The sequence below is a fragment of the Stegodyphus dumicola genome, chromosome 6 (genome assembly GCF_044657685.1).
Source record: "Stegodyphus dumicola isolate Sdum_Otavi_A_Nest chromosome 6, ASM4465768v1".
NCBI lineage: Eukaryota > Metazoa > Arthropoda > Arachnida > Araneae > Eresidae > Stegodyphus > Stegodyphus dumicola.
The window spans coordinates 155,874,234-155,900,350 of NC_140773.1; the positions used below are offsets into that span (position 1 = coordinate 155,874,234).

Genomic DNA, 26,117 nt, shown 5'->3' on the forward strand with positions numbered 1-26,117 from the left:
AAACAAAATCAATAGTCCTTCTGGGCAAATTGCTCCTTTGGGCTAATAAATAAAAAAATATTTAAAAATAAAACATGATGCATGGCTTATAAAACAATAGCAGATAAACAATGCAACGTGATGCAACGTGAAAAATAATGATAAGCGATTTAAGTTTTTTACGTGCTACATCCATAATCTGCATCTCTTTATTACCTAACTAAAGAACGATCATTTAAACTTCTACCGGAATGAATCACCACATCTTCGCGAACTTTCATGTTTTGCAGGATTTCTTAATAATCAAAATACGTCAACCAGAAAATGAAATGTGTTTACTTTTTCAGAATCTTATATAATTTTAAATGTAGGCTTTCGATATTCAAGTTGATAAATAAGATGATCGTTTTTATAATTTTGGATCACAAATTTTTCATTTTGATTTGGCTTTTCTAAGGTGAATTCTATTTATTATATGCTCAACTATCTGGAAGAGCCATTTCCCCAGCTTTCTGAATAGTCAAGACTTTTACTGTACTTTCTAATTATCCACACTCCTAATGTCTAATAACTGTTGTATTTCAATATATTTTTGAATATGCATGCAATACCTGCCAACTTGGGGATGCGCGTTCCATGTATATATTTGAGTACATGTGGATCTATATGCTTTATATTTAACTGTCATTATACTGAACAGTACTTACTGGCTGTAAAAATGTAAATATCTGTCACGAAGGTTTTTGTTTTATCTCATAAAATTTCTTGTTTTTTAGAAAATGCTTCAATACTTTCTGATTATCTGCAACCCCCATCTGAAAAGTCACTAATGAGTTGGTGGCTAATTTTTCTCCAAGCTTTAAGTGAAAAGCAACAACCATTCTGAAAATTGTGGTACACTAATAATTCCATAAAGGAGCAATAAATCAATAAAGTTTAAAAAGCAAGAAACATCTACAACAAAACACATTTCAAAAAAAAAAAAAAAAAAAGACTTTTTTTCGAGGGGTGGGTATTGTTTTTGTCGTGTACACAGCAATCTGTTTTCACTTTTAAAAAAAGAAAAAGAAAAAAGAAAAGAAAAAGGAGGTAAAAACAGATTTTGTATAAATTTGGCATTGCATGTGATGTCGTACTATCCATGTGTACAGTGATGTGTTTTTGTTTAAAAAACATCAAAGATTTGATCCATAAAATTCAATTAGAAGCACAACTTTATGGAATGGGAATTTTTGCATTCGTTACTTTTGGACAAAACACATTTCTGAAGTAATGCAATACTTTCTTTCACATCAGCCAGCAAATTTCACAGTCCCATTATGAATTCTTAAAAAAAATGTACTCAAAGCAAAAGCAAACACTAATCAGAAGAATGATCATTGAATTTCAAGGCAGAAATCTCCTGCATACTGCTTACTTGGGCTACCAAATAAACACATTTTGATGCTATGGTGCATTGCTTAGTGAATACACTCATGAAGAACCAGTGCTTGTTTTGATTATTATATATGAAAAACACATAAACCATAACCGTAATAAAACAAATGTCTTTTCCCAATTTATAAAGTCCCCAATTAGCTCGCAACTTTTCTGGGGATATAAATAATCAATAAGTACCAAAGAAATAAATGAAAAATTATTATCCCACATTCACAGCAATTAAAATAAATGTAGATTTTATGAACTTTGGTATGCTTATTTTGCCTGATCTTTATCATAAAGCAGTCTTTCTCAAAGTGTGGTATGCGTCTTCTTGGAGAATGGGAAAAGTTTGATGGAACTGTGCGCTGCAGTTGGCTGAGAACAAATGTATATAAATTGGGTAAATGTGCACGGCTGAAGCGTAGACAAAGAAATAAGGGGAAAACCAGAACTGTAAAAACAACAAGAAATAATTCGAAAAAAAAATCTTACTTAACATTATTGCCGTGAACATCAGCAGTGGATAAACAAAATATCAGCATTCAAAAACATCTGAAAGACATTCATGGCGACATCAAAATTTGAATTTCTCAGTTGAAGAGCCCCACGGAAACTGAATGAACCAATAAGAGCAAGCGCATCTAGGGAAAAAAAAAAAAAAAAAAAAAAAAAAAAAAAAAAAAAAAAAAACCAAGAAAGTGCAGGTAAGGGTTGCCAATGAAAAAAAAAAAAAAAAAAAAAGATATATAGAAAAGAAAAGACAAGAGATTACCACATTGGCAAAAAAAACAACCACACGTGATTCTTAAGTAAAACCTTGCGTAAGTGTACTTTTTATGTATGCATAGCCATGGCATTGCCAGGCGCTGTGATTCTGCGCATTCCCCGAGTCTATGGCACAGACAACAGTGTCACACAAAAAACTCCAATACTTAAGCTGTTACACCACACACGAGTATTTTTGGCTTTTGTGTGATTTTTCAGATAGGAAAGTTTTGTTTTGTGCTTTAGTAAGCTCCACTACTTTTATAATACACAGTAAATATCATTTTTATCCCTAATATTATGGATCATTAGTTGAAATCTCGAACTTTTAAACAGAAAGAAAGCGATGATTATATTGGGTTGGCAAGTTCCCGCCGTTTTTAATAATATTAAGAATGTATTCTCCTTTGTCGTCTACAGCGTTTTCCCAACGTTTAGCACGTATTTTCAATACCTCGTTGGTAGAAATCACCTGTTTGACACTCGAAAAAGGTCATCCAACCAAGCTCTCATTTCTGCATCAGTATTGAAAGAAACTCCCCGCATAGCATTTGAAATAGATCGAAAGAGGTGAAAATCCGTTGGTGCCAAATCGGGAGAGCATGGTGGGTGTAGCAGCACTTCCCAACCATGAGCTTGAATGACTTCCTTGGTCATATTGGCGATATGAGGGCAGGTGTTGTCGTGCAGCACAAAAACACCATGCTGCCGATTAGGTCTTTTCTCTTGAATAGTCGTGTTGAGTCGTTCCATTTGTTGCACACATAGTGCCGCGTTGATCGTTTGGTTCCTTTCAAGCAATTCGAAATGGAGAATCCCTTCCCAGTGCCACCATACGCACAACATCGTTTTAAGCGGATGAACATCCTGTTTCGAGCGTGGGGTTGCTTGTTTACCATTCCTTACGCTGCTTCACATTCCTGTAGAGGCACCATTTTTTATCGCCAGTAACGATTGGGTCAAGAAATTGTTCCTTGTGTCCATGGGTTGCACGGTGACGAGTAAGCAAACCAGCGGAGATTGTGGCTCGTTGATTTTTGTTGGTGACACTTAAAGTGTGATGCAGCCATGCTCCACATTTCTGAATTTGAAGATGCTTCTCTACAGTAGTGTGGGAGCAATCCACTGTCTCTGCCAGTTCCCTTGTTGTTCTCAACTGGACGGCCAGAACGAGATGCGTCTTTGAGGTTAAAATTTTCTTTTTTGAACTTTGCATACCAATCACGGGCGGTTCTTTCAGCTATAGCACCCACTCCATACACAGCACAAATGTTGCGAGCAGTTTCTGCGGCCTTAGAACCTTTATTAAAGGCAAAAAGAAGGAGTTGTCAAAAATGCTCATTCTTCTCAACTTGACATTCCATGCTAATGATCTGTAAATAACAGGAGAAAATGTATCTTAGTAAAAACCAAACATATAATTTAGGTAGAACAATATATTCTCTTTCGAATGATGTACAACTTCGTGCCAAAAGTACTTAATGTCATACAAATTTTTCCAATTTAAAAAAACGGTGAGAACTTAGTTGCCAAATCAATAGTTACAATCAATATATAAAAAATTATGAAATGAATGAGGGTAAACCACCTTTTATTCCTAAAGAACCTGCTAAGATAAAAGGAAGGGAAACTAGCTAATAAGAGAAAGAATATCTTAAATTTGGATTCACATTGACCGGAGATGAAAAACAGCCTATTCCACTTTGCGTCATTTGTTCTGAAAATCTAACAAATGAAAGCAAGTAAATACCCAACTTCAAGCGCCATCTTAAGATAACCACAATCAGTACAAAGATAAATGATAAAATAATCATTCTTTTAAAACAAACTTAAAAATTTAAATCAGTCTTGAAAGATAATGTGGAATTTTACAAGAGATGACAATCATAAACTTCTAGAACCTTCGTATTGCGTTGCTTTTAATTGTCAAATGCAGTGGTGCAGAGATGATTGCCAAAACTTTAATCAAGCCTATAAAAGCAAGAAAATCATTAACTACATTAAAGGCCATCCTTTGAATGCATGACCTTTTTAGAAATGTATGAAGAAATGGAAAATAGTCATACTCAGCTTCTTATTCATACTGATTGTTCGGTGTCTGAAAGAGTATTGCTTGACAGCATTGTTTTACGCCAAGCAGAGTTTGGCTTTAGTGTAACCCTAAAGTTATTTCGTTTTTGCCTTATTAGTATGTATGATTTCTGACTTGATGTAAGGTTGCTCGCTTTTAGCTAAGTTACATAGGTAACTATAAGCACATGCGTGTGCTAGTATTCAATAATGTTGTTTTTGTTAAAATAAATTTGTTATTGTTAATATTACAGTCCACTTACTGAAGTTAAGTTACATTAAATAAGTTTGAATAATCTTCGGCAAGAACAGTTTGGTCTCACGTTAGCCGGAGAAGAAAATGGCTACTAATATCGTTTCACTGAATCGCCAACGCGGCGTAGTGAAAACGAAACTCGGAGCTTTGATTAAATTCCTTGATGAGGATAAAATGGAGGAGAATAAACTCAACCAATGATGTTATTATGAAGACTAAATTGGATTCTTTGTTTGAATTAAAATCTCGGGTTAAACAACTCATAGTGGAATACACCAATTTGCCAGAGGAAATTGACTTGAAGCATAATCTAAGCATTACACAAGAATTGGAAGAAAGCATCGAAGAGTTCGAAGTAGGATTTAGAATTTTTCTTTCTAATTGTGAAACAAATAATAAAGATAAATTTGAAACCAAAACTGTTTCTAAATCAAATTTTAAACTGCCTGATTTACCTCTTCCTCAATTTTATGGTAAATCTGAAGATTTTAAAAATTTTAAAGTGCAATTTATGTCTATGATTGGTAATAATAATAATTTAAATGATACTGAGAAACTGTTTTATTTGAAAGCATCACTTAAAGGTGAAGCAAAAATTTTAGAATCATGTCAGGATACATTTGAATCGCTATTTTCTGCACTTGAAAGCAGATATGAAAACAAAAGAGCAGTAGTTGATGCCTTTATTAATAATTTGTTGAACTTTGAAAAAATAAATGACTCACCTTCTCAGTTGAGATCACTGGTAGATAACGTTAAAAGATGTTTGAGATCTTTAAGTGTATTAGAATTTGGTAGAAATAATTTATCTGATGTTTTGATATTAAATATTTTATTGCATAAATTAGATAGAGAATCTAGAAAAGCATTTGAACTAAACGTAAAATCAAACGAAATTCCGAAACTTGATGAATTTTTAGAATTTCTCGAAGAAAGAATTCGCATTCTTGAAGAAATAAACAAAGTTAGCTTTCCTAAGCAGAGCTATGGTACTAAAGTATCAAATCAATTAAGTAGCTCTAGAAATTCAAAATCCTTGGTCACTAAAACAAACCCTTTTCGAAAGTGTATTATGTGTAAAGAACCATACCCAATTTATCATTGTTCGAAATTTAAGAGTATTTCTGTTTCTGAGCGGTATAATTTTGTTAAGGAATATAAATTATGCATTAAATGCCTTTCTCCATCACACGTATTATCGCAGTGTAAAGCTAAATTTAGTTATTATGTCTGTAAGAAAGACACACATCATTCGCTTTTGCATAAAAACTACGAAAAACTAAATGAATCATCGAAAGAAAAAGAATTGAGCTTGAACCTTTCGCCAGTGAATGGGAAAGAGGACTGCCCCTCTCCCCCCCCCACAACTTTGATGGCAGCTGCAAATAAATATAAATTTGTGTTAATAAATACAGCGATTGTTTATCTTCGCTATGTTTACGATGAACGAATTCCTTTTACAGCTGTGCTTGATTCAGCTTCGACTTCTAATTTTTGTACTGTAGGTGTTATGAACTCATTAGGAATAAAAAAAGAACGAACATTTATTCCAGTTAGTGGAATAGGCAACACTACTTTGAACGTTAAATCGCAAATAAAGACGCGTTTATCGAACTTAGAAAAAAAAAAAAAAAAAAAAAAAAAAAGAATTAATGGAAAATAGAGTTATTAGTTGTTCCCAAAATAACTGACATGACACCATCGAAATCTATTGATATTTAGAAATTAAATATTCCGAAAGGAATAAATGATGCTGATGATGAATTTTTCAAAGCAAAAAAGGTAGATTTATTATTAGGAGCGGAACTATTTTTCGAATTTTTAAAAATAGATAAAATACGATTAGAAGATAATGAGTTACTTCTTCAAGACAGCTGCTTCGGCTTTTTAGTTTCTGGAAGCATTAGAATTCCACATGTAAAAAATTATGACTTAAATTATTGTTTTTTGTCAACAGAGATTAATTCGTTAAATAACTTAGTAAAATCATTCTGGGAAGTTGAAGAAGTAAATGAAACTATATCTACAGTTAATACTGAATTAAATTACTGCAATGAACTTTTTGAAAACTCATTTTACCGACATGCGGATGGAAGATATGTGGTTAAAATGCCGTTCAAGCCAGATATTGGTGAAAACATACTGTTGCCTCCTACGCGGCAATATACACTCATGTCCATAAGTTAAGGATAATGCAAAATCAGGCAAAAGAAGAGTTAGAAGCAAAACAAATTTGACTTATTTGTAAAGCTTATTTATTAAACAAAAGGTAAAGAGCAGAAAAAGATTCTATATGTTTGATATTATTAAAAAAATTAGCGATTTTTCTCCCTGGATCAAATTAAAAAAAAAAAAAAAAAAAAAAAAACTATTTACAAAAAAACAATATTACATGGTTGGTATGATTGTTAATACATTGTATGTCTCCCAGACAATGCAATACAGTCCGTACAACGCCTAGGCATGCTGAGTATCAAATTATCGATCTGATCTTGGGGGATATTACACCATTCAAAAAGCGATGCTCTCCGAAGTTCCGGTAGACATGTAGGAGGAGGTTGACGGGCTGTAACTCGTCGGCCAAGCATGTCCCACACGTGCTCTACTGGATTCAAGTCCGGTGAGAATGCTGGCCAGTCCATACGGGTGATATCCTCCGATTGAAGGCATTCGCTTACGATGTTTGCACGGTGAGGACGGGCGTTGTCATTCATAAACACAAATTGTGCGCCCATGGCGCCCCGAAACAAACGTACATGTTGTTCCAGAATGACGTCCCGATAGATTTCGCTTATCATGGTCCCAATTTGAACATGCAGGTCAGTTCTGGAACCCAGAATAATTCCACCCCAAACGAGCACTCCTGCACCACCGTAACGGTGTCGTTCAATGATGTTTTCTTGGTGGTAACGGGTACCTGGAGCTCTCCATATGAAAGTCCGGCGAGAATCAGACTGCAAGCTAAACCTGGACTCGTCGGAAAACATCACACAAGCCCACTGTTCCGGTGACCACATTGTATGCTCTCTACTCCAGGCTAACCGCAGGCGACAGTGAGTTGCAGTAAGTGGAACACATCTGACAGGTCTACGAGCATATAGACCAATCTTCCCTAAGCGTCTGTACACGGTCTGCCTTGAAATTGTCGTACCAGTGACTGAAGAGAGCTGACGAGACAGGTTTGAGGCTGTGCTCCGCCTGTTTCTTTTGGCAGTAACTTCCAAATACCTGTCCTCATTTGGCGTTGTAACTCTGGAGCGACCTGTGCTGTAACGTCTACTCACATTACCATCATCTTGGAATCGTTGCCAAAGCCTGAAATGACACTCTGGGCAATTCCAAGTTCGTCTGATACTTCCAGTTGGGTACGCCCACATTTCAGACGGCCGATAATTCTACCACGTAATAAATCATCTAAATGCGTCCTTTGTGTCATAACTATTCGGTTATTGCACTGAAATGCTTGTAAAGCGCATGCGAACAATTTTACTTCTTTGCCTGTATTTTTTATATATCACTCTCTTACACTCTCGTCATTGTGACGTACCAACGGTGTCATCTGGTTACTTCCTGAAATTTGCATATGATTCTTGAAGATGTGTGTAGTGATTTTGCAGGTGATATATTTATTTTAGAGTTCGATTTCCGCGTGACTCCGAATTATCCTTAATTTATGGACATGAGTGTAGGTTTTGTACAGCGCATTGTTTCTGCGCAACTTCAAAATTATGTACAGCGCATTGTTTCTGCGCAATTTCAGTTAGTTAAGATTCGAACTTCTAGCGTAGCATACATGTTTTGATCCCGTATGGTCGGGAATTTATCATTTTCGATTTAGAATTTTAGTTATGATACAGTCCACGAAATAAAATTGTTGTTGTTGTTGCTGTAATTATTATAGTATACAGTGTAACCAGAGACCTCAAAACATTGGTCATCGTCGAGACGCAGCTAATTAGAATAAAAAATGGCTAATGAAGACATAACTACGTTGAACAGAAAACGTGGCGGCATTAAAGCACAAATAAGGAAATTAAAGTCGTCTGTCAGTGGAAAAAGTGATGATTTTGGTTTCGAACAAATAGAAGTATTGCAAGAAAAAGTGCACAAGTTAAATAAACAAATTGATGAACTTCGCTTGGATTATTACAAAGTGTGCAAAAATGATGAAATATCAGACATCGAATCTACTTTTGAAGAAATCGAGATGGATATTACCAACGTTCAGGTAAGCCTGAAATGTCTTTATACTACATTATGTAGTAAGCATGCAAATAATAGTATTTCAGAAGCAAGAAGTAATTCATTGAATTATAAATTGCCTGAAATAACATTACCTAAATTCTCTGGCAATTTCGAAGACTGGAATTTATTTAAAAATCAATTTGTAGTTTTAATTTCATCTAATAGACAATTAACAGATTCTCAGAAATTGTTCTATTTACAATCTTGTTTAATTGGTAATGCAAAGCAGATACAAACAATAGATTATACATTTTCTTCCTTATTTAAGGCACTTGAAGAAAGATATGATAATAAGAGACTGGTTGTAAATTCTCATAACAATGAATTACTTTCTATTGAAAAAATAGTTCATGAAAATCCTAAAGATTTACGATCATTAATTGATAAAGTTCAGAAACATTTAAGAGCATTAAAAGTTATGGAATTAAATATGGATAAATTAAGCGAAGCTTTGCTGATTAATATTATTCTCAATAAAATAGATAAAGAATCGCGTAAGCAATTTGAAATGTCATTAAATAGTAATGATTTATGTGAATGGGATTCTTTCATGACATCTCTTCAAAAGCGATGCCAGATGTTAGAAAATATGCAAAACAAAACTGTATTTGCTAAAACAAAACAAAACATTCCTCCAAATAAGATTCGATCGTTAGTGACAAAAACGAATAATAATAAATTTATGTGTCTGGTTTGCAAAGATAATCACGCAATTTTTAAATGCGAAACATTTCTAGCATTAAATCCAATGGAACGATACGAAATGATTAAAAAGCTTTCTTTGTGCATTAATTGTTTACAGTCGAATCATAAAGTAGCTTCCTGTCAGTCTAGACACTTTTGCTCGGTTTGCAAATTAAAACATAATTCACTTCTTCATCGGAATGACGGATCCATGTCGTCTGCAACAAGTGGCGGAAAGTAAAGTGAAACTACGGCCTCCGCAGAGAACCGCAAAAATGAGGCTGTTTTGAATAGCAATAAATCAACAGAAAAAGCCTTATCGGCGTGTCTTTTTTCGAAAAAAAAACTGTTCTCCTTTCAACTGCGATTGTTTGGGTTAGAAATATTTACGGCCAATTCGTTAAAGCAAGAGTAGTCCTTGATTCAGGCTCAATGTCAAATTTTGCTACAAAGGAATTCTGTGAGCGTGCAAATTTAAAAAAGGAAAGAATAAATATTCCCGTTTCTAGTTTAAATGGGCAAATTTCAAACATTAAATCTCGTACTTTTGCTTCTATTTTTAATGGAAATAATTCGTTCTCTGCTTCATTAAATATTTTAGTTGTAAATAAAATCACAGATTTAGTACCTCGTACAAAATTAAATATTGAAAATATAGATATTCCTAATACATCAAGTTTGGCTGATCCAGAATTTGCAACTCCATCTAGTATATATCTGCTTTTAGGAGCAGAAATATTTTATGACATTTTTATTAATGGCCAATTTAAATCTTCTACGAAATCACTCGTTTTCAGAAATTCTGTGTTTGGTTATATAGCTACTGGTTCTTTGAAAACATCCCTTGAAAATTGTCAGAATTATTGTGGACTTCTCGGTAATGTTGATAATATTGATAGATTGGTAGAAAAATTTTGGTTAGTGGAAAATATTGGTGAAGAAAAGCCAATGCTTAGCCAAGAAGAAGAATTCTGTGAACAACATTTCAAAGACACTTACAGACGAAATGAAGATGGCAGATTTATCGTAAAAATGCCTATGAAAGACGAACAATTAGGAGATTCAAAGCACTTAGCCAACATTAGACTAAATCAATTGGTTAAACGTCTTAGCAAAAACGCTACATTGCAACATTTATATCAAGATTTCATAACAGAATATGAAAATTTGGACCATATGGAAAGGGTCGATGATAATTCAAAACCGGAACTTGAATATTACCTCCCCCATCATGGAGTATATAGACCAGAGAAATCAAGTACAAAATTAAGAGTTGTGTTTAATGCTAGTGCCCCAAGCTCAAATGGCTTAAGTTTGAATGATTTACATTTAGCGGGAGCAGTCCAAGAAGATACTTTTGATATTCTTGTGAGATTTAGAAAACATCAAGTTGCAGTTATTGCGGATATACAAAAAATGTACCGGCAAATTTTGGTTGATGAATCCCAAAGAGACTTACCTCGAATCTTACGGAACAGAAACCTTAGCGACTCACCTGTGACATATGTGACTCAAAACGGTGACTTATGGTACTAAAAGTGCTCCATTTTTAGCCATTAGATGCATAAAACAAGTTGCATATGACGAAATGCATAAATATCCTGAAGCTGCCAAAGCTGTCTTGTCAGACTGTTATGTTGATGATGTCATCTCTGGTTCATCAAACTTAGCAAGGGAATTGAAAAATCAGCTTATACAGCTTTTTCATAGTTGTGGAATGACTTTGCACAAATGGAACTCTAATTCTCCTGAACTGTTGGATAGCCCTTCTACAAGCTCTGAGCTTCCATTCTCCTCCAAAAGTGATAATGTGGTTAAAGCTTTAGGCATTACATGGAATTCTCAGAAGGATGAATTCAGCTTTAAAGTCTCAATCAAGGAGAAATCATCATACACCAAAAGAGACATTTTATCGACAATTGCCAAACTTTATGATCCTTTAGGAATGATTGGTCCGGTAATCGCCAAAGCCAAGATATTTTTACAAAAATTATGGGCTCAAAAACTGAGTTAGGATGAACCACTTTTCGCAACTATTGCTCATGAATGGCAACAGATAGTTTCAAATTTAGGGCTGTTGAGAACATAAAAATTAATCGTTGCATCCTCTCCAATCATCCAAGCAAGATTTCACTCATTGGATATGCAAAAGCTTCGGAAGCCGCTTATGGTGCAGTTGTCTACTTGATTTGTGTCGATGAAGATCACGACTCGTCATCTCATCTACTAGCCAGCAAATCTCGTGTGGCTCCATTGAAAACTTTATCTATTCCAAGATTGGAACTTTGTGCATGTTTGTTATTGGCTCATCTGATTTCGAAAGTTAGCAACTCATTGAAGATGCATTTAGATGACATCATTCTGTGCACTGATTCAACGATAGCGCTGTCATGGTTGAAGACTTCTCCTCATCTTTTGAAGACCTTTGTTGCAAATAGAGTAAAAAATCCAAAGACTAGTAGAACCGCGACACTGGAAGCACGTATCATCAGCAAATAATCCGGCAGATCTGATTTCTCGTGGTGCTTATCCTCATGAACTTGTGACATCTTCCTTGTGGTGGAATGGTCCTGAACGGAACGAACTTAGTGATGCTTCTTTATTTGAACTTGACAAGACTCTCATAGATTCTCCTGCTTATCAGGATGAACTTAAGAAATCTTTATACGTTAATTTGAACTGCAATTAAAACTTGTTTTGGAATACCTTTTTTGAATTAACAAATAATTATGTTAAACTAATTAGAATTTTAAGTCTTATTTTCAGGTTTCTGTCCAATCTGAAAGGTCCAGTGAAGAAAACAGGCCCCATTAGTAGCACTGAATATCAAGATGCGGAAATGCACTTGATAAAAATGGTTCAGGTAATAGAATTTGCAGGGGAGATTAAATCACTTCAAGATCAGAGAGTAATCAAAAGTCAGGTAAAAACTTTAAATCCATTTTTAGATGGAAAAGATATATTACGTGTGGGCGGTCGCTTAACTCATGCCACAATTAATTATGATTCTAAACATCAAATTTTATTGCCAAAAAATCATAAGCTAACCAAGCTAATATTTATTCATTAGCATTTAAAAAATTTTCATGCTGGTCCTCAAGCATTGTTACATTTTGTAAGGGAAAGGTTTTGGCCCATTGGTGGCAAGGACTTAGCTAGAAAAACAGTTCATGAATGCTTAATTTGTTTTCGTCATAAAACAAATTAAGCCTCCTGAACGTGTAAATCCAAATATAACCTTTCATAACACAGGGATAGATTTTGCAGGCCCTTTTCTAATCAAATATAGAAATCAAAGGAAAGGTAGTTTACATAAAGTTTATACAGCAATCTTTGTTTGCTTAGTTACAAAGGCGATTCATTTAGAAATAGTATTTGACTTAACATCTGAAGCCTTTATTGCATGTTTAAAACGATTTTTTTCGCGTAGAGGTAAAAGCTCATGTCTGTTTAGTGACAATGCAACTAATTTTGTAGGAGCTCACAAAGAGTTAAAGAAACTTGCTTTTTTAGTTACTGTCCTTGATGAAAATTTGGGTAAGTATTTGGCATCTGAAAATATCTCTTGGAAATTTATTCCTCCTCGTGCCCCCAATTTTGGTGGAATTTGGGAGGCCGGAATCAAATCTTTCAAATTTCATCTTAAAAGAACTATTTCCGATGCAAAACTAACATATGAAGAATTTTTAACCGTAATTGATCAAATTGAAGGAATACTAAATTCGAGACCTCTTTCTCCTTTATCGTCTGAACCTTCAGATTACGAACTCTTGACACCAGGTCACTTTTTAATAGGTAGACCCATAAACTCAACTGTAGAACCTCAAATTTTAAACTTGTCAGAAAGATTGTCCAAGATGGCAAAAGTTAACTAAAATGATACAGATTATATGGAAACGATGGATAACTGAGTATCTTAATCACTTGCAACAACGAAAGAAATGGTATTTTTCAAAGGACAATATAAAGAAAAATACAATGGTTATTATTAAAGATGATCAGTTACCTCCATTTAAATGGTTACTAGGAAGAATTGATCAGACAATTCCTGGTAAAGATGGTAAGATACGAGTAGCAGTCATTAACACAAAGTTTGGTCCGATTAAAAGTCCAATATCAAAAATTTTTTTATTGCCTATTGAGGATAACTTCAAGGATTAATTTCTATTGTTAATAAAATATACATTGTTCTTTATTATACTTATATTTTGGTAATTTTGATGAAAAATGTCAATATTTTTTACTGTTTGAAATGTTGATATACTTACCATAATTATTGAAAAAATTTGCCAAATGTTCAAACTTTATGGAATTTTCTGAATTGTTTATTTCATTCTGTAAATGATTTACTAACTTTAAGTCTTTTGTTAATGCTTAAGAAAACTGAATAGCTGAATTGTTAGCATTTGATATTGAATTGTATACTTAGATTTGTTTGCATATCAACGTGGGGCGGTATGTTGCCTCCTACGCGGCAATATAAGTTTTGTACAGCGCATTGTTTCTGCGCAACTTCAAAATTATGTACAGCGCATTGTTTCTGCGCAATTTCAGTTAGTTAAGATTCGAACTTCTAGCGTAGCATACATGTTTTGATCCCGTATGGTCGGGAATTTATCATTTTCGATTTAGAATTTTAGTTATGATACAGTCCACGAAATAAAATTGTTGTTGTTATTGTAAAGTTGTCTTTAGTATACAGTCTAACCAGCGACCTCAAAACACATACAATTAGGAGATTCAAAGGAAATCGCTGAAAAAAGACTGAATCAATTGTGGAAACGTTTGTCCAGTGATTCTGTAATGAAAGAACTTTATGTTTCATTTTTAAGGGAATAGTAATTATTAAATCATATGGAAAAGATGGAAGACTTTTCTGAAACTGAAGGAGGATATTTTCTTCCTCATCATGGCGTGCTGAAACCTGATAGTAAAACAAAAAAGTTACGTGTCGTGTTCGACGCGAGTGCCAAAACTACTAACGGTTGTTCATTGAACGACATATTATGTAAAGGTGGAATGATTCAAGAGGAACTTTTTTCCATCATGATACGGTTTAGAAAACACATTTATGCATTTACTGCCGATATTGAGAAGATGTTTCGACAAATAGAAATATTGCCATCGCAGACCAAATATCAAAAAATACTTTGGAAGGAAGATGAAGATAAGCCTATAGAAATATACAGACTCAAAACGGTAACTAAACGGCACAGCATGCGCTCCATATTTGGCACAAAGGACTCTTCAACAGTTAGCGAAGGATGAAGAAAAGGATTTTCCTGTAGCATCGAAGGTGGTCTTGGAAGATTTCTATGTAGACGACTGTCTTACTGGATCTTCGAATTTGAAGGAATGCATTCAGCTCCAGAGAGATTTGACAGAATTGCTCCAAAGAGGAGGAATGAAGCTACACAAGTGGTGTACTAGTTTTGATTCGCAGAACTCTGATTTACAGAATTTTTCATTTGATCGTAATAGTAATACAACTGTGAAGACGTTCGGTATGTTGTGGAACAATAAGAAGGATACATTGCAATATAAAGTTACTGTTAATGAAAAGCCTGATGTTACGAAAAGAGATGTTTTATCTCAAATAGCGAGATTATATGATCCTTTAGGCCTACTCGGTCCTATTATTAGCAAGGCAAAGATATTCATGCAAGCACTTTGGTTGCTTAAGCTAGACTGGGCTGAACAGTTACCACCACCTCTTGCCAATGAATGGAATGTGTTTATTAAAACTCTTCATAGTATAGAAAATATACAAGTACCTCGTTGCATCTTAAAAGAGACTTTTTCAATGCTCCTTTTACATGGATTTGCGGATGCGTCCGAGAAGGCATTTGGGGCAGTGATATATCTTCAAAGCATTACAAGCCCTGGTGAATATTGTAGTAAACTTCTTTGTAGCAAATCTCGTGTAGCACCAATCAAGACCATGACTATTCCTAGATTAGAACTATCAGCATGTTTACTCCTGTCCAAACTTATGCAAAAGGTTTTAGAAGCTTTGAAACTCAAAATTGATGACGTTAAGCTCTGGTCAGATTCAAGCATTGCTTTAGCCTGGATCAATACATCACCACATCTTTTGAAAACCTTTGTGAGTAACAGAGTCTCACAAATTCAACAACTTACTTCTAACTATCAGTGGGGACATGTGTCTTCAGAAATGAACCCAGCCGACATCATTTCCAGAGGATCAGATGCTACAACTCTTGGATCTAACAAGCTGTGGTGGAAAGGTCCTGATTTTTTAAACAAGGACAATTTTCAAGATAAAAATGGACTTAGTGATGAGCTTTATTCTTCAGAACTGAAACCAGTTACGACTTCCTTGTTGACTTTAAAAACTGATTCATTCTTTGATGACTGCCTAAAAATAACTAATGATTTCTTGAAACTAATACGAATTCTTAGTTTACTTTTCAGATTTATCTACAACTGTAGGAACACAAGTGAGAAACGAACAGGTAGTATTAGTATAGATGAAATGGAGCTCTCAAGGAATACACTCCTTAAATATATCCAAGGTAGGTATTTTGCAGAAGAAATTTCTTTGTTGCAGAAAGGTCTACAGATAACATCAAGGAGTAAGTTAAAATATTTTGATTCTTTCTTAGATGAAAAAGGTCTGTTAAGAGTAGGTGGTAGGATAAAGAATTCAAATTTAAGTTATAGTCAAAGACATCCCATTATTTTGCCTGCTTGAATAAGTTAACTGAACTTATATTTATTTATTTTCATGAAAAGAATTTTCATAATGGTCCAAAATCACTATTAAATTCTATTAGACAAATTTATTGGTTCATTAATAGCAGGAATACAGCTAGAAAGATAGTCCAAAACTGCATAATTTGCTTTAAGGCAAAACTAATAATTTCTCAACAATTAATGGGAGAATTACCTAAAGAGAGAATTAATATTAACTTTACATTTAATTGTTGTGCTATTGATTATTGCGGCCCATTTTTGACAAAGTACAAAGCTCAACACAAGCGTAACTATCATAAGATATATGTTTGTATTTTTGTTTGTATGGTGACAAAAGCAATCCATCTAGAGATTGTCAATGACTTAACCGCAGAAGCATTCATTGCTTGTCTGAAGAGGTTCTTTGCCCGACGAGGTAAACCAGAAAAAATATTTACTGACAATGCAAAAAACTTTGTTAGTGCAAATACAGAAATTAAAACATTAATGAGTATTTTTCTAAAGCAGAATGGAATTTTAGCTAATTTTCTAGCCGAGGAAGGTGTACAATGGAAGTTTATACCCCCAAGAGCACCAAATTTTAATGGTCTATCTGAAGCAGGAGTAAAATCCTTTAAATTTCATTTTAAACGAACAGTAGGAAATTCAGTATTAACCTACGAAGAATTTTTGACAGTAACAAATATTGTTATGATTTTGTATATATGCAAATGATTTTAGAGAATTTATATGTAAATTGTAGTACTTCTTGCATAATTTAATATAAAAGGCCTCAAGAGTGTGAAGCGTCAACAGAAAAATAGGGTTACAGGAGTAAGTCCATTTAACATTGAGGTAAATGGCTACCTTGCCCAACTGAAAAGAGAGCTTCAAGATTCTGTTAGCTTTGGCGACTAATTTTATCGACATATGGTCGCCAAACTGCTAAACTTGGCGACATTTTGGTCCGATCTGTATGTAACTTAAAACTGCATCCAGCTTGCAACTACCTATGCCTTCCAACAATTTCGAAAAGTATAAGATAGTGGAAATTTTTCAGTGGGTGGAGGTAAACTATATAAGAATCAATTTTTAGTTTAGTTCAGAGTTCAACTCGGAGTAATGTGAGCTCACTTACTCTTGAATGAATGCAAGTTTATGCATTGAGACTTATATTATCTTGCGTTAAAGTTCTGAGTAGTTTGAAGCGGTAGCTACCGATTGTGCTCCATATGCTGTAAGAGTACTTTTGTGAAAAGTTTCAGAACTATTAAGTGTTTCTTCACGGAAAATAAATTTTATCAAACTATTATCGGTTTTGTGTGTATTCAATTCATTATAAACCCATAAGCAATTAACAATAAATATATTTTAAATTTTATTTTTAAATTACGAAAATTATAGAAGTGCTACACAGATATCGAATTTTTGAAAAAAACCTGTTCTAAAGGATGTTTAAAATTATTGTCGCTCAGACCTATACATTTTTGTTATATACATACATATATAATAATTTAACCTTCACTCTTTCTTTTGTTTACACATGTATAAAGATAAATACAGAGAGATAGAGATACACTGATGTATTATATACAAAAATATACAGGGTAAATAGGAATTTCGGTTCATCTCTAAATAACTGGTGAACAAAGCCAGTTACAGCTATGAATATAATGTCTACCTATAGTAAATGAACAGAGATCAAAATAATTTCCAATTAGAATAATTTAGAGCTTAGCCATCCTACCTCAAAAGCAATGAGAGATGTAGAAAAATTAAAAGTTGTGCTGCAACATCGATTTAGGATGAAAAAACATATTGTTCACATGGATACGATAGATAAATACAGCACATTTATTCATATGAACAGATAAGTTTACTGAAACTAATGAAACTTATGAATGAAAATTATGCACTAATGAAATACTAATATATTTTGTTAAAATAATTTTGTTTTTTAAAAATGAAGCATCTAAATCTCTCATTCAAATGCATTGATATCAACAACAAAGCTTAATTTTTCCCAATTTTCAAAATTTAAATGAACATAATATTGCTTATATGTTAATATAGAAATGTGACTTTTTAGCATTCAAATAAAAATAAAAATGTACTCTTTAATCAAATTCTAAATTGAATCTTAGAGTATGAAAAGTGAAAAACCTGTACAAATGGTCAAATTTAATTATAAATATTTAACACGAGATGAACAGAAAAAAAAAAAAAAAAAAAAAAAAAAAAAAAAAAAAAAAAAAACAATCAGACATACATAAGAAAACAAGTCTAAAATTTTCTGTTTCATTATGTTTTGTTTCAAATATAGTATAAAAATGAAAAGTGTTAAGTTTACAACTATCGGACACTACAACCTCACTCTGTTAAGATTCCATATCATTCAAAATGTTACACAGTTTTGATTTTCAATATTTTTACTTTGGTTATTAATTAAAGTACACTTTTAAAAAATTAATTCTTCGTTATACTAAGCTTACCCAGTTCTTTAATTACATTATTAAAATTATTACATTTTTTTAAAATTTATTTTACAGAAAAGTTATTACCACACAAAACATAGATCAGTATTATCACATTATCCACCCAGCGATCCCGCAATGTCGCCAGTCATTAGCGACTACTCTTTTGAAATCCTAACGCGTGAAAAACAGTATCCTTTTTTTCAAAATGGTGAAAATTACATAAAACAGCAATGAATTAACCAAATTAAAAATTCAAAAAACATTTATAATTAAGCAGAAAAAATTAACAAAACAAACATTCATATTAAAAGACTTAAAATATCATGAAACAGTAATAAATTAACTAAATTAAAAAATACGATAAACATTCGTAATAAAACACTTATTTAGCTTCTTGGTCAGTGCCACAACTTGACCTGTTTTAACTAAAAAAAAAAAAAAAAAAAAAAGAATTCTAGAAATTCTCGGCATCATAAAGTAACTCATTCGGAGAATATTACAGAGCTAGGGTTTTCTATATTGCTCCGGGACAATTGCAGGTTTCGCATTCCCTCCTGATTTCCATTAATGGAAAACATTTCATTCTAAAAACTCGTAACATCAATTTGGCACCCTGTGACGTTCAGAACATATGCACCCCTCGGACTTCCAGATGCTTAATGAGAGATATCTGTTTCTCAAAGACAGAATGGACAGCAGACCTTTGGAAGAAAGGTGCAGCGAAAACCCCCCTGGTGTGGTTTCCGGACATAAGGGCCTAATTAAGTTTCTTTTCCAGGTTGTAAAAAAAACGAAGAGAAGGCTTTGTGTAAAAGCTTTTGATGCTATAAACGAGTGAAAGCAGACGCATTTTAGTGTCGTCGCCGCGTCAGCGGCCTTTGCGTGATTTATAGCTGAAATGATTTGATTATTTTAATTACTATTCAAGAATTTCTTATTAAGTTTTTAAAATAAATATCTTAAAAGACAACCGGTCTTTTCTTTCACCCAACGCGGGTGTTCTGACGTTACAGCTTTATAAAAATGGTGGCAGCGGTTCAGACGAGAAAATCCATGCAGAGATTACAGACCATCAGGTTCTGTATTTCCACGAAGTTACGAACATCAGTTCGAAAAGAGAATACAGCTCATCGTTAAGCTGTGTGGATCGGAAGTCTACGGAAAAGATTACGGAAGTCAGTCCAGATAAAGGGGAACGACAGTCTCCTGAATATAGCTCATCGTTAAGCTGTGTGGATCGGAAATCCACGAAAAAGTTTATGGACGCCAGTCCAGATAAAGAGGAACGACAGTCTCCTGAATACAGCTCATCTATAAGTTGTTTGGATTGGAAATCCACGGAAAAGTTTTACAGACGCCAGTCTGGAGAAAGAGGAACATCAGTCTTTTGAATACAGCTCATCTTTAAGCGGTGTGAGTCGGAAATCTACGAAGATACGGACGTCAGTCCTGATAAAAGAGAACGTCAGTTTCCTGGATTCAACTCAAGCTGTGGGACAATCATTGTCCGAAGTTCATCAGATCATTGTGAATGTGTAGTGTAGTGAAAAAGTGATACGTGTGTGATCATTGTTGTGCTTGAGAAAATTTAGTGCGGTGAAGTGCTGTGAAAGTTGTAGTGCGTTGTGATAATAAGTGCCTGCATCATCAGCGTCCATAAAAATTTTAAGTTGTGAGAAATCTTAAGCTGTGACAGCATTCTTTTTTCCAAACATCAACCATTCGAGTCTACAATCCAGACGGGTAAGTACCTCGGATTTTTATATTGAGGCAGTGAAGTAATTTAATTTATTTTTGTAATTTACTAGTATATAAGTTCACATAACTGTTTTAAGTCTACTTTGTTTCTGTAAGCTTAAAGAAATGTGCTGTTTCGGTTTTATGTTAGAATAAGAAAGTATAAATTTTAGAATTTAAATCTGTGTTAATAGATTTTTTTAATATCTGAAAAGTTAATCTGTTGTGTTCGAATTAAGCTTATATAATTGAGAGAGTGTAAAGGAGAGAATTACTGTAACTTTGAAAAAATTTTCTACTGAATGAGTAAAAGGGGAATACTAGAAATCCGCAGTATTTTTCATTTTAACGGTTGTCGTATTAATGTTTAGTTCTGAGCATGCAGATATATGTTTTTTATAATTAACCTTTGAATGCATATTTTAATATACCTCAAATTTTGATGAAAGTATATTGTATTGTTGCGTGCGTACGGGTTCGTTACGAAATGAATGCACAAATCCGATGAAAAATGAACAAAAATTTATTATTATCACAACGAATATGATTAAATTTTCTCAAATTATCATGCAGTATTACAATATCTCACAGTAGTTATCTTTTAACTACTCAAATGTCCAATAGAACGTGATTCAAAACAGCTAAAGAAAGCTAATCCGCGAATTCGCTACAATCAACAAGAGCAGTTTTCTAAAAAACAACAAACTAAGCAACTACCACGAACTGAGACGTTTTCCTCCTTTTATAAGATTTTAAAATCACGCGCTAGAATTTTCTAGTACTTTTTCGAAATCAAAAAAGATATTTATTTATTTAATGCACGCGATCTTGTATTTTCAATTTTCCGGCTTAGCTTTCTTTTAATATTCGTCACGCGCTGCACTGCGCGAGAAATAAAACCATTTAATTTACAACTGAACTAACATTAGCTTTTTAAATACCAAATTCGTAACAGTATTATCATAAGCAACTGAGTTTAATGCAACTGAATTTAAAGCCTTTAAGAGGAAATATTATCCGTGGTTTCATAAGTTCTCAAGTAGACATTTTTATTTGAACGCTTAATGTGCATATTATAGGGTAAACTATCTTCTTTTTGTTTAAGATCTGTAAAAAATGTGGTGAAAAAAAATTAAGGGTTAAATTTTACTCTCTCTTTGTGAAAATGATAGCTGTTCAAATAAATTTTATATATATGTAGTGTGAGGGAGCTAAAATTGTTAGGATGTTAGCATAATTTTGTTCATATCATGGCATTCTTAGCAAAAGTTAGGAAAGAGGATCTTAAATCCTTGGCTGAAGAGTTAGGGCAAAACGTTAGCCCTGAACTTAGGATAATTTAAGACAGCTGAGTATGGGAAATGAATCCTATGAGGAGGAACTATTAAAAGGCCTGTTAGAAAATATCACTTCAGAGAGGCAGGATAGAAGTAGGAGAGAAAAAGAAGAGAGGCAAGATAGAATTAGGAGAGAAAAATGGAATTTGAATTAAAGATTACTGGTCGCTAACAGAAATGACTCTGCAAATGGCGGGAATGACGAAAATGGACTTAAGAAAAGCCGTTACGATCTAAAAAAAAAAAAATTATTCCAAAATTCGATCCTGAAGAGAACAACTATCTAGTCATGTTTGAGCGCCAAGCGTGCGAATTTTCACCAATCAGAATGTGTTTCGGTTTTATTGACAATTTTGCCAACTAAAATAGTTCAGCTGATTATGCTCGAACCAGAGCAGCAGGCTTATGACTACGATTACGTAAAGAGGATATTGCTTAAAAGGTTTTAAGCTTAGCCCAGAAACATTTCGTATCAAATTTACGGAATCCCAGAAAAACACTCGAACCACTTGGAGAGATTTTGCCTTTGAGGAATTATTTTAAAGAATGGATCGCAAGTTTGGAAGTTACCGATTTTTAACTTTTAAAGGATCTCATGATAACGGACCAAATGAAGTGCCGTGTAAATGTCGAAGTGCGGCAGCATTTTATTGACGAATGGTCGAAGATAAAGACTACAGATAAATTAGCAGAAATGCTAGAAGAGTATGAAAATGTACGCGAAACCCGGAAGAAGATATCTCCTGTTCATAGTTCTGAGTCACAACGAGGAAATAAAAATCCACAAAAGTATCACCAATCTGGAGGGCAAGATAGATATGCCTCTGACAGAAAGGAACATCTCCAGAATCAGAATGAGCGTCAATTTGATATGAGAAGACCACTTAAGTGTTATTCTTGTGGTTCAAAGGAACAATTTAAAGCCTCAATGTTCGATCAAGTTAAAAAGGATCTCAAAACTCCGTTTATTGTAAATAGAGTCCAGGAGATTGAAGAAGATTGTTTAGCCCCGTATCTAGCGATGGCTAAAGTGAACGGTTTTGATCTTCCAGTTCTGAGAGATACCGGGTTATGCATTGACGTAATATGCAAGAAATATTTCACTCCTTCGATACTGACGGGCGAGACTGTTTGGGGAAAACACCCGTTTGATGAGGCCCCAATTTGTTTACCCTTAGCAAACGTTACAATAGAAGGAACTTTTGGCCAAGTAACAACAAAAGCAGTGGTCATTCGAAATGAATTGGATCCCGGTCATTACCTGTTAGGAAACAGAACCGCCAAAAAATTAGCAGTAAATCAACACGATAAACTTTTCTTTCAAGTGAAAACAGGTACTCGAGCTCCGAGTCAATCAAAGAATGAAATCGGGAAAAGTTGTCCGCTGGAGTTTGAACGCTGCGAACTCGAACCCTAAAGCGAAGTTTCTCCACTCATTACAGAAAGGGGTCTTGTCTTAAACAAAAAGGATGGAGAAAACCAATTTCTCTCTGCCTGAAACGAAGGTGAATGAACTGTCACTGTCTACAATAAATATTCTTTTGTAGCAAACCTAAAAAAAAAAAGGTGACGTTGTAAACCGTTCTTGTGACCGGGTCGCGTTAAACAATCACAGTAATTCTTTGGAAAAGGATTATCTTGAGGACAAACGTAGCAGTTCTTTTTCAGGTGTTGGGTTACCATTGAGAGATTACCACAAACTGGAAATTAAAAATCTGCAAGGTTTCCCATTTCAGCCTGGATAAAAAGATAATAAATGTTAAATTTGGAATGTATATTGTATATTACATATTTCAGAACTATACGTCCTTTTATTGCATATGTATAATTAAGTTTAGTTCTCAGTATTATATTGATTATGTTTTTTTACTGGCCTCAATATAGTTCTTGTTATGCTTATCCTTGGTACTTAGCCCAGCGTTGTGAAAAAAATATTAGTGCTAATAATTATTAGTTAGTTTTATTATTAAGACTTGCTGTGGAAGGTACGAGGAATTAGAGTTCTAAACCCCCCCACCCCCGGAGAGGGTAAGAGTTGTGACGTTCAGACATATGCACCCTCGGACTTCCAGGTGCTTAATGAGAGATATCTGTTTGTCAGAGACAGAATGGACAGCAGACCTTTAGAAGAAAGGTGCAGCGGAAACTCCCCTGGTGTGATTTCCGGACATAAGGGACTAATTATGTTTCTTTCCCAGGTTGTAAAAAAAACGAAGAGAGGGCTTTGTTTAAAAGCTTTTGATGCTGTAAACGAGTGAAAGCAGACGCGTTTTAGTGTCGGCGCCGCGTCAGCGGCCTTTGCGTGATTTATAGCTGAAATGATTTGATTATTTTAATTACTGTTCAAGAATTTCTTATTAAGTTTTTAAAATAAATATCTTAAAAGACAACCGGTCTTTTCTTTCACCCAACACGGGTGTTCTGTCTGACGCTACAATCGCATGGATGCTGCGACTGGAAACAGATGACACCCCCTGCTCCCTTCTGGCACTGGAAAACTACTATCACAATCAGCCAAGAACAATTAATAAAGTAATTTTGAGCTACAAAATCTCTATAAACACTGTTTTTTTTTTTTTTTCCATTAGCAGTTTCACAGATGTGTCAAATTTTTTACAAGAAGAAAGAATTCTACACACTAATGAAAGTAGAAATTACAAATGTAACTCCCCAAGTCTAAAATTTCATGCATTACGTGATGGCATAGTGTGCGCACATATTAGTGGGTTGCCAGATCATGTTCGTTATATCCTGGATTATCATTATATGCAAATTTTATTTTGGCGACATAGCACTTTGCCTGGTGATTCTTCTCACCGCTGAGAGGATGACGTGAATGTACCAATAAATCTGCAGACTTTTGTCAATAATAAAAAATTACTTTTATGTATAATAGAATTTGTTTCACATATAAAACAAATTATCATCATTGTGTTACAAAAGTGTAATGATTTTAAAAATATATTAAAAAGTTTGCTTTTTTAAAATATATTCCCCAACTCTCACTTAAAAACCACACAAATAAACAGAATGAAACAATAAATTTGTTGTCACCTGTATATTACATAACTTAATTTCAGTATCTGAAAGTTGAACTCCATCTGAAAGTTTTCTACTTCGATAATAATTTTCTAATCCTTTGAAAGAGAAGGAATATAAAAAATGATGAGCTATTGTAATAAATAAAGCAAAAACAAAAACAAATATGTTGCACTTAAAACAAAATATACTACTTACTAGTTATGCAGTTGGCCAGATCATGAAGTCCTTTTTTTGTTCTGTTGTAAATACTATATAAACCTACAAGGAAAAACGTGCTGAAAAAATATTACATTTTTTAACAGTATGTTAAATAGAAATAAACTGCTCAGCCAAAACAGATTGTGCGTACTGTTTAATTTAAGATATAAATATCTGAATTTTCATGTACTTTCAACATTTTATGAACGGCTGTCTGTATTGTTGTATAAATGATTTTTACAATGAATACAATTAACTCAAGTCTCAATACATATTTAAATTTACCTTACTGGTTAAAAAATAGCATTTAGATTGATAAGCCAAAACATTACTACAATCCCCAAATTTTTAATTAACTTATCTGAATGATGTAGAAGGCATGTGATTAAGTAGGAATGGTATTTAACTGGTTCTGGAGAGAGTAAAAATCATTCCTGCACTTACTTTTGCGAGTGATGGGAAAGAGTGATGCGAGTGATGCCCAAGAGATCTACGCGAATTTAATAGAGGGTAGACTGTAATGGCTCAAAGATTTGGAACAAGTGTCTCTGGAACTACATGTCAGGTAGGATGTTCACGATCTGCTTTGATGTCATGGTTTTCGACGATAATTTTTACATGAGCATACCGCAAAAATTTTGAAATCAGATAATCATATTCTAATCTATCTTTGTTATTTTTGATTTTTGAACTTTGTTACGTAATGCATATCGTAGTGCCACTACTATTAACTAGGTGCGCCCTCTAGCGGGGTAAATATACGTATAGCATCTCGGTATCTTTGCTCAAGCTCCAGCAACTAACAAAGTGTAAAACTTTTGTCCAATGCAAACTGTGCATTGATAATAAACTACAGTCCACTATTTCATAATCAAACCTCCGTAATATTTGGTCCTAGAGACCCGGAGGGGAGGTCTTACCAGTGCATTAAGTTAAACATTTCAAATCGTAAGAACAATGGCGACTGATTCAGCCATTACAATGCTGAATCGCAAACGCGGGAATATAAAAGGACAGTTAAAGAAGATTACTATATGTGAAGATAATAAAAATATCTCCGAGCTACAAGCTCAGTTGGATGTGATTTCGAAACTTCAAGAAAAATTCGATGTTCTAAAGGAAGAATATTACAAAATCGTCAGTGAAAAAGGTTTTGAAGAAATTGAAAAAACGCTGTCGCAGATAGATGAAGACTTGCAAAATTCAGAG

General features: G+C 33.9%; 1 protein-coding gene across 6 annotated transcripts in view; it reads right to left on the reverse strand.

Moving 5' to 3' along the window:
• Positions 1 to 26,117, reverse strand: part of LOC118196321 (syntaxin-1B-like) — a 177,756-nt gene that overhangs the window by 36,147 nt on the left and 115,492 nt on the right. For all 6 annotated transcript variants that reach the window (XM_085819082.1, XM_085819085.1, XM_085819081.1 and 3 more), the window contains 2 exons: positions 24,906 to 24,968; positions 24,723 to 24,805 (listed from right to left, as the gene is read on the reverse strand). In XM_085819082.1, the coding sequence (XP_085675208.1) occupies positions 24,723 to 24,805; positions 24,906 to 24,968 (146 nt within the window). The remainder of the gene's footprint in view (positions 1 to 24,722; positions 24,806 to 24,905; positions 24,969 to 26,117) is intronic.